Source organism: Lolium rigidum, chromosome 3 (assembly GCF_022539505.1).
Source record: "Lolium rigidum isolate FL_2022 chromosome 3, APGP_CSIRO_Lrig_0.1, whole genome shotgun sequence".
Lineage (NCBI taxonomy): Eukaryota > Viridiplantae > Streptophyta > Magnoliopsida > Poales > Poaceae > Lolium > Lolium rigidum.
Genome location: NC_061510.1, coordinates 25,973,487 through 25,987,181, shown reverse-complemented (window position 1 = coordinate 25,987,181; position 13,695 = coordinate 25,973,487). Strand labels below are relative to the sequence as shown.

Genomic DNA, 13,695 nt, shown 5'->3' with positions numbered 1-13,695 from the left:
GTGTGGTCACTTCTAGGTCTGGCTAAAGCCACCACTGACGCGGTAGAAAAATGGGACTCCCAACAAGTTGAGACCAAAATTCTGTCTAGAGCCATAATCGGCACGGTCTGATTGTTTGACCAAGTAAAAATCTGCATGAAATTTAAAGCCCACGTTAGTATCAACGTATTATTTTTATATTTCAGAAAAATACTTGTAAGTTGGGTTTTCATCCGGAGCATGGCCGCAACCTTCGAGTTTTGTATCTAACAACATGTGGTCTTTTTTTAGCTTGTTTAACCAATTTTCCTTATTTCAATTGCTATTTCTCTTGCAATAATAATAAAGATCATAAAATAGTTCAACTTCAATATAGTTGAGCATTTCAGCAACCACAAACTAATTTTAAATGATCAGCAATTCGATAGCACAATAATCTTGATTGAAAAGGCATGAGAGTGGCAATTAGCAAAGTTTTTGCTGCAACTCACCTTCCGGAGGACCCCAACCACTGCCCTCGCCCGCCCGCAGACACACAAGAGAGGTTCGTGCGACACGCTCCCCCGAGATCTCCCACACCACGCGGGCAGCAGATCCGCGCGGCCGCGGCCCCATCGGCGAGGTCTCCGGCCCGGATCCCGGAGATGGCGGGGATGGAGGCCTTCGAGGCCTACTTCCGCCGCGCCGATTTGAACCAGGACGGCCGCATCAGCGGCCAGGAGGCAGTCGCCTTCTTCCAGGGCGCCGGCTTGCCGCAGCAGGTCCTCGCCCAGGTGAGAGCTAAACCCCCCTCCGCCCGCCCCAATTCCTGTCGCCCGGTGGGCATTCTTCGAATTCTTGGTGTGATCTCCGCGAGCAGCGTTAGATCTCCCGAGCCGCCAATTCGGAAGAGCTAAGGGTTGCTGGTGCGTGCAGGTTTGGATGCACGCCGATAAGAACAAGACCGGCTTCCTCGGCCGGCCCGAGTTCTTCAACGCGCTTCGCCTCGTCACCGTGGCGCAGAGCGGGCGTCAGCTCACGCCCGACATAGTGCAGTCTGCGCTGTTAGGCCCAGCCGCTGCTAGAATTCCACCTCCGAAGATGGCTGGGGGGCCATCCCCTCCACAGGCGGGTGTGGCGGGTGCACCTAGGCCCCAAGTTAATGCTGCCGCTACACCCGCTCCGGCGCAGATGAATCCGGCTGCCGCTCCGAGGCCGCAGGGAAGTGGGATGATGCCGACTGCCACTCAAATTGGCGGTGGGCCGCAGGTGAACGCTGGCGCTGTTCCAAGACCCCAGGGCATCAATTCGATGATGCCGGCTGCGAGTCAGGGTGGCGCCATGCCGCCAAATCAGTTTGCAGGGCCGAGGGGCACTCAATCACAGCCTCCTAACATGGGGTTCAATCAGCAGCTCCCCCCTTCAAGCACTGGTTTCATGAGGCCACCTCAGGCGGGAGCTCCTCCAACATCGCTTCAGACAACTGGAATGAATCAAAGTCCACTGGGTGGAGGCGGCATGGGAGGATCACTTCAAGCAACTGGAATGTACCAAAGTCCACTGGGTGGAGGCAGCATGGGAGGATCCGTTGGCTGGCAAGGAGGTAATGCTGGAGGTTTCTCACAACCTTCCCCAGGACCAGCTGTTCCTCCGCAGACAACATCAGGTGGATTTGGTCTTGGAATGTCTAGGCCAATGGGCGGCCTGGCTTCTGGGCTGCTGGCACAGGCAATGTCTTCTTCATCGTTGCCTCCCCAGAGCAATAGTGCTGTATTGCCTCAAGATTCCAGAGCTTTGGTGCTATCTGGAAATGGCCCTGCCAGTAGCTCGGGACCAAGCACTGACATCTTCTCTGCTCTTACGCAGCCAAAGCCAAGTACATCCACACCTGCACTTCCAGCAAGCACAATGCCCAACTCATCCAGCTTCATGTCCACGCCAACTGCCTCCCAGAACTTCGCTAATCTAACACAGCCTGGTTCTCTCCAAGGTGCCCCAACAATGAGTTACGGTGGCAGCCAACCTCAACAGGTGCTGCCCGCCACGAAGCCTAGTGTTCCGGCTCCAGGTGTTTCTGCCGGGGTTTCCAATTCTACTTCTCAATGGCCAAAAGTTAATCAATCGGATATCCAGAAGTACACTAAAGTCTTTGGGGATGTGGACAAGGACAGAGATGGCAAAATAACTGGTGCCGAAGCTCGTACGCTGTTTCTCAGTTGGAGACTTTCAAGAGGTAAGGTCTCATCACCAACTTTACTGTCCTAGGCATGCAAATGTGTATTTCTGTATATAAGATACTCTAATGCATTTCAGTAACATGACTCCTTTATAATGATTATCTTCTTGAGCTCCTTGTTCGAAACCTACTCCTTTCATTGGTTTTCCCATAGTGCCATCATTGTATTTTGTTTCTGTTTCTGCGATGGTTTCCATATGATCTGTGTAACATAGCCCCTTATGAATGCCATTGCCACTGGCTAATGCAATTGTTATTCATTTATACTTTGCAGATGTACTGAAACAAGTGTGGGACTTGTCTGACCAAGATAATGATGGCATGCTTTCTCTGAGAGAGTTTTGCATTGCTCTTTATTTAATGGAGAGGCACCGAGCTGGAACTCCTTTGCCCCCATCGCTCCCTGATTCTCTTAAATTTGACGAGACACTCTTACGAGCAACAGGCTTGCCTTCGACAGCATATAGTGCCCCATCATGGCAACAGAATCAAGGTAATAGTTGTATTGTCTGGCTGATCTCAGTTACATGAGATAATGTACCGCAAGTTGCAACATGGCATCTCGTGTTCAGTTTTCTTGGCCTGCTGCTCATAAGATATTTGATGTTGGGCTAGGGGTACCAAATAGGGGCCCTGGCGCACCTGGGTTGCCTACTGGTGGTATACGCCCACCCTTGCCACAACCTTTGCATCCACAGACTGATGGGGCTACAAGACAAGCGCAACCAAGATCTTACATGCCTGCTATGGATAATCATGTGGCACCTCAGGGAAGCAAAGATGACATAAGTGGGGTGAACTCAACTGCACAGGAGGTAGCTAATGCTCCTAAGAAGGTATTGGACCCCTCCCTTAATTCTGAATTACTGTGCCGAACTGCTGATCATTTACCATTCACGCTCCACTTTGACCAGACAGGATTTATGGTGTCTAGCACCAGCTGATATACATTTAGAACTATATAGGCTGCTTGTATTAATCATTTAAGCAAGTACAGCCAAATACATGATTTAACAATGACCAGGGTTGTACCGCTGTGCTCTAGAAATTGGAGTCCTGGTGAAAAATCTAAATTAGGATCTAGGGAGAATCCATTTACATAGAAAGTCTTTTTTTGACAGAAACGTAGAAAGTCATTTATATACCTTACCAGTAATACAATTGTTTGAAGAATTAAATTTAATTAAATAGCAAATCTTGCAACTCTGAAGTGGGTATTTAGTAGTAGCATTCCATCCGTCTAGCATTCCTTGATACAAAATCTGTACTTAGTTCTTAATAACAAACCTTTTCCACACCATTTAGAGAGGGATTACTACTTTCTCGTGCTTTTGTTTCGAATTCTTTTTGGAAACTTTTTTACACTAACTTAATTGTGTGTTCGGATAGCCTTTTTCTATTACTCTACTGTAAACTAAAAATCTGTATAGCTCAACAAGCAATATCCTATAAATGCAGGAACATGTTGTTATCATGCTCTGTAGCTGCAGCAGCTGCTTAATCTATTCCATGTTTGCTTCTTTGTGAACTATATATGAAACATTTTGTCTTTATTTTTGTATCTTTTACATTTTGAAGGTTGAGGTGGAGAAGCAGATCCTAGACTCTCGAGAAAAACTAGAGTACTACCGCACAAAAATGCAAGATCTTGTAAGCACATTCGATTTTTTTGTTAGTAGTTTCCATATGTGTACAATGATAAGGTCTCCGTAAATAAATTCTGACCTCTATGCAGTATGTGTAAATAAATTCTGACCTCTATGCAGTATGTGATCTATTACTGTATTACATTTACTGATCTTATTTAGACGTGTCTTATTCATAATTTGTTTATTCCTTACTTCTCTTTTGTGTCAGGTCCTGTATAAAAGTCGGTGTGACAATAGACTGAATGAGATCACAGAAAGGGCGTCTTCTGATAAACGTGAGGTACATTTATGATGTATGTTGGCATTGTAGTTATTCCTTTAGAGCTATTTTCTATGGGTAAATGGTGCTTGTATGCAAATTCATTTTTAATCATCTTTTTTTGTGGATTCATAATTCATTCAAAATGATGGGCAGTGTTTACTTTAATTCAGGTGGAATTGCTATCTAAAAAATATGAAGAGAAGTACAAGCAAGTGGCAGAATTAGCGTCCAAACTGGCAGTCGATGAAGCTGCTTTTCGTGACGTTCAGGTTTTGCAGCACTACACCTTAGAAAAATGTCATTTGGCGATTCTTACTGTGATTTCATTCTTTGATGCCCCCGTCTTCATTCCACCTGCCTCTTCTTAATAATCTCTTTCAGGAAAGGAAAGTTGAGCTTAATGAGGCATTAGTTAAAATGGTACAAGGTGGAAGTGTTGATGGTTTGCTTCAGGTATGTTCTAGCTCCACCTTCAGTCAGTTCCATTTTGTGCCTCTCTAAATAACACTGTGCACTGCACACTTAGGTTCGAGCCGATCGAATCCAACATCAGTTAGAGGAGATGGAGAAAGCTTTTAGCGAACGGTGCAAGCACTTTGGACTGCAATTCAAGCCATCAGCATCGGTTGAGCTTCCATTTGGTACCCAACTTCCCAACTTTCAGTTTTTATTCCACCTAAGATATGTAACCCATACATTCTTTGATCACTTGCGTCTTTGTTTGCTAGGTTGGGAACCTGGACAGCAAGAGGGAGCACTTGAGTGGGATGAAGACTGGGATAAATTTGAGGATGAAGGTCAAATACTTTTCTACCCATCTTACTTACTTAGACATGCTTAAAGTACTGTGCTTGTTTTGAACTCTGATTTAATAAGTATTGAAGGGAGCAATTGTAGTTATACATTCTTAATAGTTAGAATGGGAATGGGTCGACCCGGACCTCACCTTGGACTTGGCCCTATGGCCCCAAGGCCATTTTGTGAGGCCATGGGTCGACCCATTTCAAGAACACATTGTGGCCTCGCTGGGCTGCTGGGTCATTTTCATGTGGAATATCACTTTTTAAGCTCTGTTTACACGGAAAACAGAATATCATGTAACAAAATTCACCAAGTCATACCGGGAGTTGTTAATTATCAGGGAACTAGATTAAACTAACGATCACTTGGATTGTTCAAGCATTCATGCATGTCGTAGGAATCCAAGAAAAAGATGGACACGACCTAGTCTGCAGCTAGCACCTAATAACCAACAAATGAAGCATGTGTCAAGCTTGAGACTAGTCGGAGTTGTGCTTGGCAGCGTCACTAGCGGACCAGAAGGAACTCGACTTGAACTGGACGGAAATGCGAACATAGCACCGTCGACGTCGCAGAGATGTGTCGGCCCCGCCGACCCATTGGGTCACTCAGGAGTCAGGACCGGCTCCACCAACCCAAATTTCAATCAAGGCCGACCCACCTGCCCCATCGGCCTCGAGTTTTTGGGTCGGGTCAGTGACCCAGTGAGCTGACCAGGCCCATTCCCATCCTGACTTTTTAGTTCGAGAAAAAAACTCTGGTTTTATTTAAAACTTGGCCATAGGTTTTGCTTGCCCATGAGTATGCCAGTGCTGTCTGAAAAAATGGGCTAGAGTTGGTAATTGATAGGCCAGAAAGTTGTATACTATCCAAAGAAAAACCAACCTTTTTCTGTCATGACCAAAGTACTGTTTTGTATCAATCCAAACATACCCTTTATCCAAAATAAAGTGTATTTCCTTTCGAAATTGGTCATTGTCTGTTTATGTGGTCGAGTAATTTTGCATGCATGCAGACCATTCTTCCAATCCAAGATATCATGCTTACACCAGTTAAGTCCATGAAATATTGGAAAATTTCTAGTGGGTACCTTTTCTATGGCTTGTCACCTACACCAGTTATGAAAACATAGTTGAAGAATGACTTCACACAGACCTATTTCTCTATTGTCAAATAATTTTTCACTGTGTATGATGTAGATAAAACTAATCTGCTACCTCATATATTGAAATGTCATGGAAGTCTGAACTTCTTTAATAGTGAACCTTTCTACATTGCTACTGTGCAACTACACATTGATCTTGGCCACACAGACATTTATTTGTCCACGCTGTCTGCATCAGCAACGTACTTCCTCCATTTTTGGTCAATCTTATGCTCTTAACTTCCCCATGTTGTCATAACAGGGTTTGGCCTTGTAAAGGACAATGGTACAATTGTTGAAAACCCAGCGTCTGAAAATGCAAAATCATCATCTCTTTGGGATGATGGTGTCATGGATTCCCCTGTTGCATCTTCTAATGGTCATGCCAAGGATTTCAATCATTACAGAGCTGGTGATCAAGTGCCTGAGAGTGAATTAGTGTATGATTTTGGTGACGAATCTGTAAGGAGCCCTGGCAGTGCTGGAAGAAGTGCCTCTGGGAGTCCATTTAAGTCTTCCCGTTTTGGGCATGACTCATCTCCCACCAAAAAGGGAACATACAGGTGTGTGTTTTCGCATTTTTGTTCATGTGGTATTCTCAAGATTTAACCCTCAAGTTGTATGGCCTCAAGAACTTTCATATATCAGGCATAGTATACATGAACGTAATGAGCTATATTCCAATTATTTTTGTTCTTAATGAACTCTGAATTGTCAATCTATGTGTTTATTAATCATGTCCTTTTCTAATTACAAGCCTTCCATTGGCCAAACCCACTGTAATCTCGAGCAACAGTAACTAGCCAGGATTTGTCGATTCTTATGGCCTGAAAGAGTTATACAATCTAAGTTTTTTGTTAGAGTGGTATTGATCATTATTTTGTAACAGTGATCACGGTGGCTCTGAGTCCGTGTTTGGTGATAATTATGCTGATGAAACTTCATGGAATTTTGATGACCAAGATACTGAATCTGTTTGGGGATCTAATGCGAATGTAAGCTTTGCAGTCGGTTCTTTCTAGTTCTGGTGATTTTGGTTGTGTCGGCCCTTTACCTGTTTCTGATGAATTGTCTTGGTACAGGAGGCTGGCAATCATGGAAGTAACTCTTTCTTTGGGTCAGACGACTTTGGTGGAAACTCTGTTAGAGTGAGCTCTCCAACTGGCCCTAGCGTCTATGGAAAGAAAAGTTCATTCTTTGATGAATCTGTTCCAAGTTCCCCTGCGTACACGTCTGGATTCTCACCGAAGTTCGGCGAAAGCCGTGACGGTAGCTCCTCGTATAACTTTGGGAGGTTTGATTCTTTCGCATCCCAAGACAGCGTCGTCCCACATGAACAAAGTCGCTTCTCCAGGTTCGACTCTATAAGCAGCTCAGCTGGCGAGAACGCAGCAGGGTTCGATTCATCAAACAGCTCAAGAAATTTCGGCCGGTTCGACTCCTTTGACGAGGCCGATCCCTTTGGTTCGACCGGACCTTTTAAAGCGTCAGGAGCCCGGTCGCCCCCCAAGTTCTGATATGCATGTCTGGTGTTACAAAGGATTTGTCTCTTACAGAGTTCTTTGTCGATGCAAGGCTCAAATTGTTGGAGGAAACTACAGTGCAACGGATCCATTTTTTTGGTCGGCAAGTTATTCTGTTCGCCTTGTGTGCATTTTTTCCTGTACATTCCCACGTACAGAGTGGAGACATATTTTGCTTGTGTTATGTAAAGTATTCCAGAGTTTTTTGTTTTGTTTTGTTTATAGTGACTTATATCTCTGGAACAACTACACACTGCGAGGATCCTGTTTCTTTCTCTTGTGCAATACAAATGTCAAAGTTCGTTGTAAGAGACCAGGGCAGCTTTTGCATCGTGTAATCGTCTTGAAATGAGTCTTTATTTTCTTTTTGTGAGGAAAGATGTGCTGCCCTTGCGTATAATTTTTTGTGTTGCTATAATCCCATTTGAAGGATTTGAGCCAGGGGATTAACTTTCCATGGCAGAAAACGATTGTATGTACTATAGCATGCTGATAATTTGCACCTGATCTTCCCTGATCAATGAATATAGCAGCTCTACTGTTTGTTTGCAACTGATGCCTTCGAACACATGCTGCTGGTTGTTTTCCACAGGAACCCAGCTGGGATCGATTTCCATTACTACCCAAAGATAACGGAGCATATGCTGCTGAAACCTGAAGAGATACAGAGATTGGAAGTGAATCATTGCTTTCCATTGATGTGGACTGCGGGTATTTATATTACCTCAACAGTCGGGAGTACATGTCGGTTACAATAATTGTGTCTCTTTGGAAAGGACACAACTGTTCGCTTTACACAGCAATTGGACAAAACTCTAATATGCTAACTGCTATAGGGAATATTCTAAGGAATCTGCTAACTGCTAGATTAGCCTAAATCTAAAGCTAATTTATTCCTAACACTCCCCCTTGGACAACGCTGTCTTCAAAATCCATAGCGTCTTGAGTGCGAACGTCATGATAGTCCTTAATCTTGTAAGAACTTGATTTTCTTCAATCCAAGTATGTCCTCCAAAAATCCTGTGGAAAAATAAAAGGAGAATATAGGAATCCGATATACCGTTGGTATAATAATTGTATCATTAAAACCTATATGAGAAATCCGTTGGAGAACTCATAAGGAAAAATACAATTTATTGTTATCGGATCATAAATACTAAGTTCAGTCCTGGGAAATTTCTCCCCCTGAACTTTGCAAATTTCTAAATCGTCTCATACCAATACCATAAATGCATTTTTGAAATGCAGCTGCTGGTAAAGACTTAGTGAACAAATCTGCAAGATTGTCACATGATTTTGTTTGCAAAATATCAACTTCTCCATTTTTCTGTAATTCATGAGGAAAGAACAGCTTTGGAGCAATATGTTTTGTGATATTACTTTTAATATATCCCATATGCATTTGAGCAACACATGCAGCATTATCTTCATATATAATAGTTGGTGATTCTAATGAACCTATACCACATGAGGTCTGGATATGGTTAATCACTCTGCGAAGCCATACACACTCACGTGAAGCTTCATATAATGCAATTATTTCAGAGTGGTTAGTGGAAGTTGCTACTAGAGTCTGTTTAGTTGACTTCCATGAGATAGCAGTTCCACCGAATAAAAATACAAATCCAGTTTGTGATCTAGCATTATGGGGATCAGAAAGATAGCCGGCATCAGTATAGCCAGTCAAAGTCATATCTTGATTCTTCTTATAGAATAAACCAAGATCTTTGGTACCTTGTAAATACCTGAAGATATTCTTCACTCCAGCCCAATGGCGTTTTGTTGGAGCTGCACTATGTCTTGCCGATAAATTTACTGCGAAGGCAATATCCGGCCTAGTACAATTAGCAAGGTACATTAGTGCTCCTATCGCACTAAGGTATGGAAACTCAGGTCCCAATACATCTTCGTTATCATCCCTAGGTCTAAAAGGATCCTTTTCCATATCAAGGGATCTAACGACCATGGGTGTTTTGGATGGATATGATTTATCCATATTGAATTTTTCCAAAACTTTCGAATATATGCGGGCTGATAAACGAGTATTCCTGAGGGAAGATGCTCAAGTTGTAAACCTAAGCAGAATTTGGTTTTTCCCAAATCCTTCATCTCAAACTCCGTCATTAAATGATTGCGTGCTACAGATATATCTGTCGCGTTACCAATGATGTTGAGGTCATCAACATAAACTGAGATGATACAAAATCCTTTTGAGGATTTCTTTATGAAAACGCATGGGCAATCATCATTATTTGAGTATCCTTTCGAAGAAGGAACTCACTAAGCCGGTTATACCACATTTTACCCGATCTGCTTTAAGCCATAGAGTGACTTTTGTAATTTTACACAATACATGTTGCGATTTATATTTGGATTAGGGATTTTAAGTCCATCGGGGACTTTCATATAAATATCCGCATCGAGTGACCCATATAGATATGCGGTCACTACATCCAATGCTTGCATTGATAAATTCATTTGTACCGCCAATGATATTAAGTATCGAAACGTAATTCCACTCATTACAGGAGAATATGTATCGTCGTAGTCGATACCGGGTCTCTGCGTAAACCCTTGTGCTACTAGTCTCGCTTTATATCTCACCACCTCATTATTTTCGTTCCTTTTTCGAACGAAAACCCATTTAGCTCCCACAGGGAAGACTTTTTGAGAAGTAGGTATTACTTTAGAGAATACCTCTCTTTTATTAAGCGAGCGCAATTCTGCCTCAATTGCCTCCTTCCATTTAGGCCAATCCGAGCGCTTGGGCACTCTTTCATAGATTTTGGCTCTGGATCCGAGTTGAAGGGTTTTAGCAATTTTAGAGGAGAAATATGTGTCGACAATTGTAGTCTTTCTATTATATGATTCTCCCGAATCGATATAGTTTATGGAAATTTCATTAGTTTCTTCGGGCACCGTGTGATTTCCCATAACAACGGAGTCCGGTTGTTTCGATGTCCCGACAATAGAATTTGTGTGCACATTTATGCTAGGTTCTTGATGTTGAACATCATCTTGGTGTCTATCAACTTCAGGTTGATTTGCATTTACCGTCATAGATTTTCTTTGTTTCCGCGGTGGCTTTGGAGAAGCCTTTTCCCTTGAGACCAGATTTCTCCCCCTTTTATTTGCAATTGGGAGTTGAGTAGTTTTATTTGGTACCTCTACTCGTTCTGGTGCATTGACTGCAGGGATATATGATTTAGTGACACCTTTGTGATCGGTAAATGCGTCACGGCAAGTTATTTGCAAAGTGTTGCAAATCTATTATTCTCCGAACTTCAGATTCGGATTCTTTAGTACGTGGATCTAAGGATTGGATGCTGTTACATTCCAATCTATTTCCTGGCATTCTTTGTGGTTTGTTTCTCCCCTAATGCCGGGAAATGATCCTCATCAAAAATTGAATCAGCGTACCGGGCTGTAAACAGGTCCCCTGTTAGGGGTTCTAAATATTTTATAATTGACGGAGATTTATATCCCACATAGATTCCAATTTTTCTATGGGGGCCCATGGAGGTACGCTGCGGTGGTGATATCGGTACGTATACAGCGCAACCGAATTTTCGCAGTGGGAAATACTTGGCTGATTGCCTCGTACTATTTGAAATGGGGAAGTTTCATGATATGCGGTTGGTCTGATTTGCATCGGATCCGCGGCGTGTAAAACCGCATGTCCCCAACAAGAGGTTGGTAAATTGCAATTCTGCAATAATGGTCTAGCAATTAATTTTACTCTTTTGATTAAAGATTCAGCCAATCCATTTTGAGTATGAACATAAGGTACAGAATGTTCTAGATGAATGCCTAAGGCAATACAATAATCATTGAATGCGCGTGAACTGAATTCAGACGCATTATCCATTCTTATTGTTTTAATCCTGTGTTCAGGATGATTTGCTCTTAATTTGATAATTTGAGATATTAATTTGGCAAAGGCATGGTTACGTGTTGATAATAAACACACATGTGACCATCTAGTAGATGCATCAATGAGCACCATAAAGTACCTAAATGGTCCAGATAAAGGTTGTATTGGACCACATATATCTCCTTGAATTCTTTCAAGAAAATTAAGTGACTCATTTTTAACTTTGAGGTAGGATGGCCTAATAATTAATTTCCTGGTAGCACATGCGGTGCATACAAAATCTGATGACTTGGGAAATCTTTTAATTGGTAAATTATGACCAATAGAATTGCTTATAATTTTTCTCATCATACCTATTCCAGGATGACCAAGGCGATCATGCCAAGTCTTGAATTTATCAAGATTTTGAAAAATTATTTTGTATGCAACAAAAGGTACGGGTTTGATGTATGTAAAGTATAATCCGGATGAAAATGAAGGGAAATTTTCAAGAATTTGTTCCTCATATCCGTCGCTTTTTGTTAAAAGCAAATATTCTTTCTTATCCATCTTAACAGTTTTAAGATGGAAATCATTTGATCGGATATCTTTGAAACTTATAAGGGTACGCGTTGATTCAGGATACAAGAGTGCATTCGAATTACAATAGTAGTACCCATAGGGAGTGTGAATGTGGCTCTTCCCGAACCAATTATTGCTTTGTTACTCCCGGTTATAGTCATAACATCTTCCTTTCTCTTCGTAAGAGTTTGGAAGTATTTTGTTTCCCTTAAAATTGTGTTAGTAGTAGCACTATCCACTAAACATAATTCTTCTTCCATCGGATTTTTCCCGTAAATTTCTAAAAATAGAAAGAGAATATTTTAGAATAAATTTATTTTATTCATATATTCATCAAATTACATACATAGTATTTATATTACATATTCGAAATATAAATACATTACAATATTATGTCTGATTCACATAATACAATATATGCAGTCTCAAATATTTTATTCTACTTATTGTTACACAATATATAACACATCGTAGTATTTGAGTAGCTAAGTGACATCAATTGTTTAGGAGATCAATTGAGGTCTCCAAAAACATCTTGGGTGTAGTCCACAAGCATGTCTTCATCGAGGATGATGTTGTCCTTTGGCTTGAATTCTTCAATAGCACTTTGAGAAGGACTAGATTGAGGGTTGTCTTCAATGGCATTGAAGTGAGCTTCAGCCTTATTTCCATGAACTTGCTTCCCTTTTCCTCCATACTTCATGTATAGATCCACTAGGTGCTTGGGAATACGACATTTGGTTGTACGGTGATTCGCACATCCACACCTTTGACAAACTTGAGAGTTGTCATTTTGATCATTTTTCTTGAAATGACCTTTCCCCTTAAATTGACCATTGGTCTTTTGACCATTGTTTTTCCACTTTCTCTTGAATTTTCGGAAGTTCCTCTTACGGTTTCCGAATTTATTAGTAAAATGAGCATTAGCATGTGCTTCAGGGATCGGCATGGCACCCGTTGGGCGAGCATTGTGATTTTTCATGAGAAGTTCATCATGCTTCTCGGCCTGAAGTAATGTGTATATAAGCTCAGAATACTTCGTGTATTTGTGTTGACGATATTGCTGTTGCAATATCCTCATCGAGGGATGGAAAGTGCATAAGGTTTTCTCTATTAAATCTTCATCTGAAACTTGCTTATTACAAAATCTCAGTTTGGAGTTAACTTTATGCACGGCAGAATTATATGCCGCAACGGACTTAAAATCCTGAAACCTTATGAGAGACCATTCTCTCTCGGCTTCCGGCAACATAACCGCTCTTTGTTGGTCATATCTCTCCTTGAGGGAGTTCCATAAAGCTAGTGGATCCTCCTCCATCAAATATTCATTTTTTAAATCGGGATGGAGGTGGTGCCTTATGAAATGTAATGCCGCATACTTTGCCACTTGGGGTATTTCTGGAGCATTTTCGGGGGGTGTGATAATCACGGGACCAAGGCCACGACCATTTAAATTTATTTTCATATCCATGGCCCATGATAGATAATTACTTCCATCAACTTGTAGTTCTTGGAATTCTTTTTTACTGATGTCACCCATTTTTCATGCATGTATGATCATGCATTTAGTTAATTTTACTTGATAGTAAAATTTATTTTGGTACATAACAAACATGTTCTAGAGGAACCGTTTGAATATTAGGCCATATATGTGTAGATCTTCAAATTTAATCGAGATAGTCACATA

The 13,695-nt window shown here is 41.7% G+C and overlaps 1 protein-coding gene across 1 annotated transcript; it reads left to right on the top strand.

Moving 5' to 3' along the window:
- Positions 1-587: 587 nt before the first annotated feature.
- LOC124701318 (epidermal growth factor receptor substrate 15-like) lies at positions 588-7,882 on the top strand. The gene is made up of 13 exons (XM_047233367.1): positions 588-752; positions 895-2,191; positions 2,469-2,687; positions 2,810-3,030; positions 3,773-3,844; positions 4,052-4,123; positions 4,276-4,374; positions 4,487-4,558; positions 4,632-4,746; positions 4,834-4,902; positions 6,313-6,613; positions 6,940-7,045; positions 7,133-7,882. The coding sequence occupies exons 1-13, from the start codon at positions 624-626 to the stop codon at positions 7,565-7,567; spliced, it is 3,207 nt and encodes a 1,068-aa protein (XP_047089323.1). The 5' UTR covers positions 588-623; the 3' UTR covers positions 7,568-7,882.
- Positions 7,883-13,695: the final 5,813 nt, after the last annotated feature.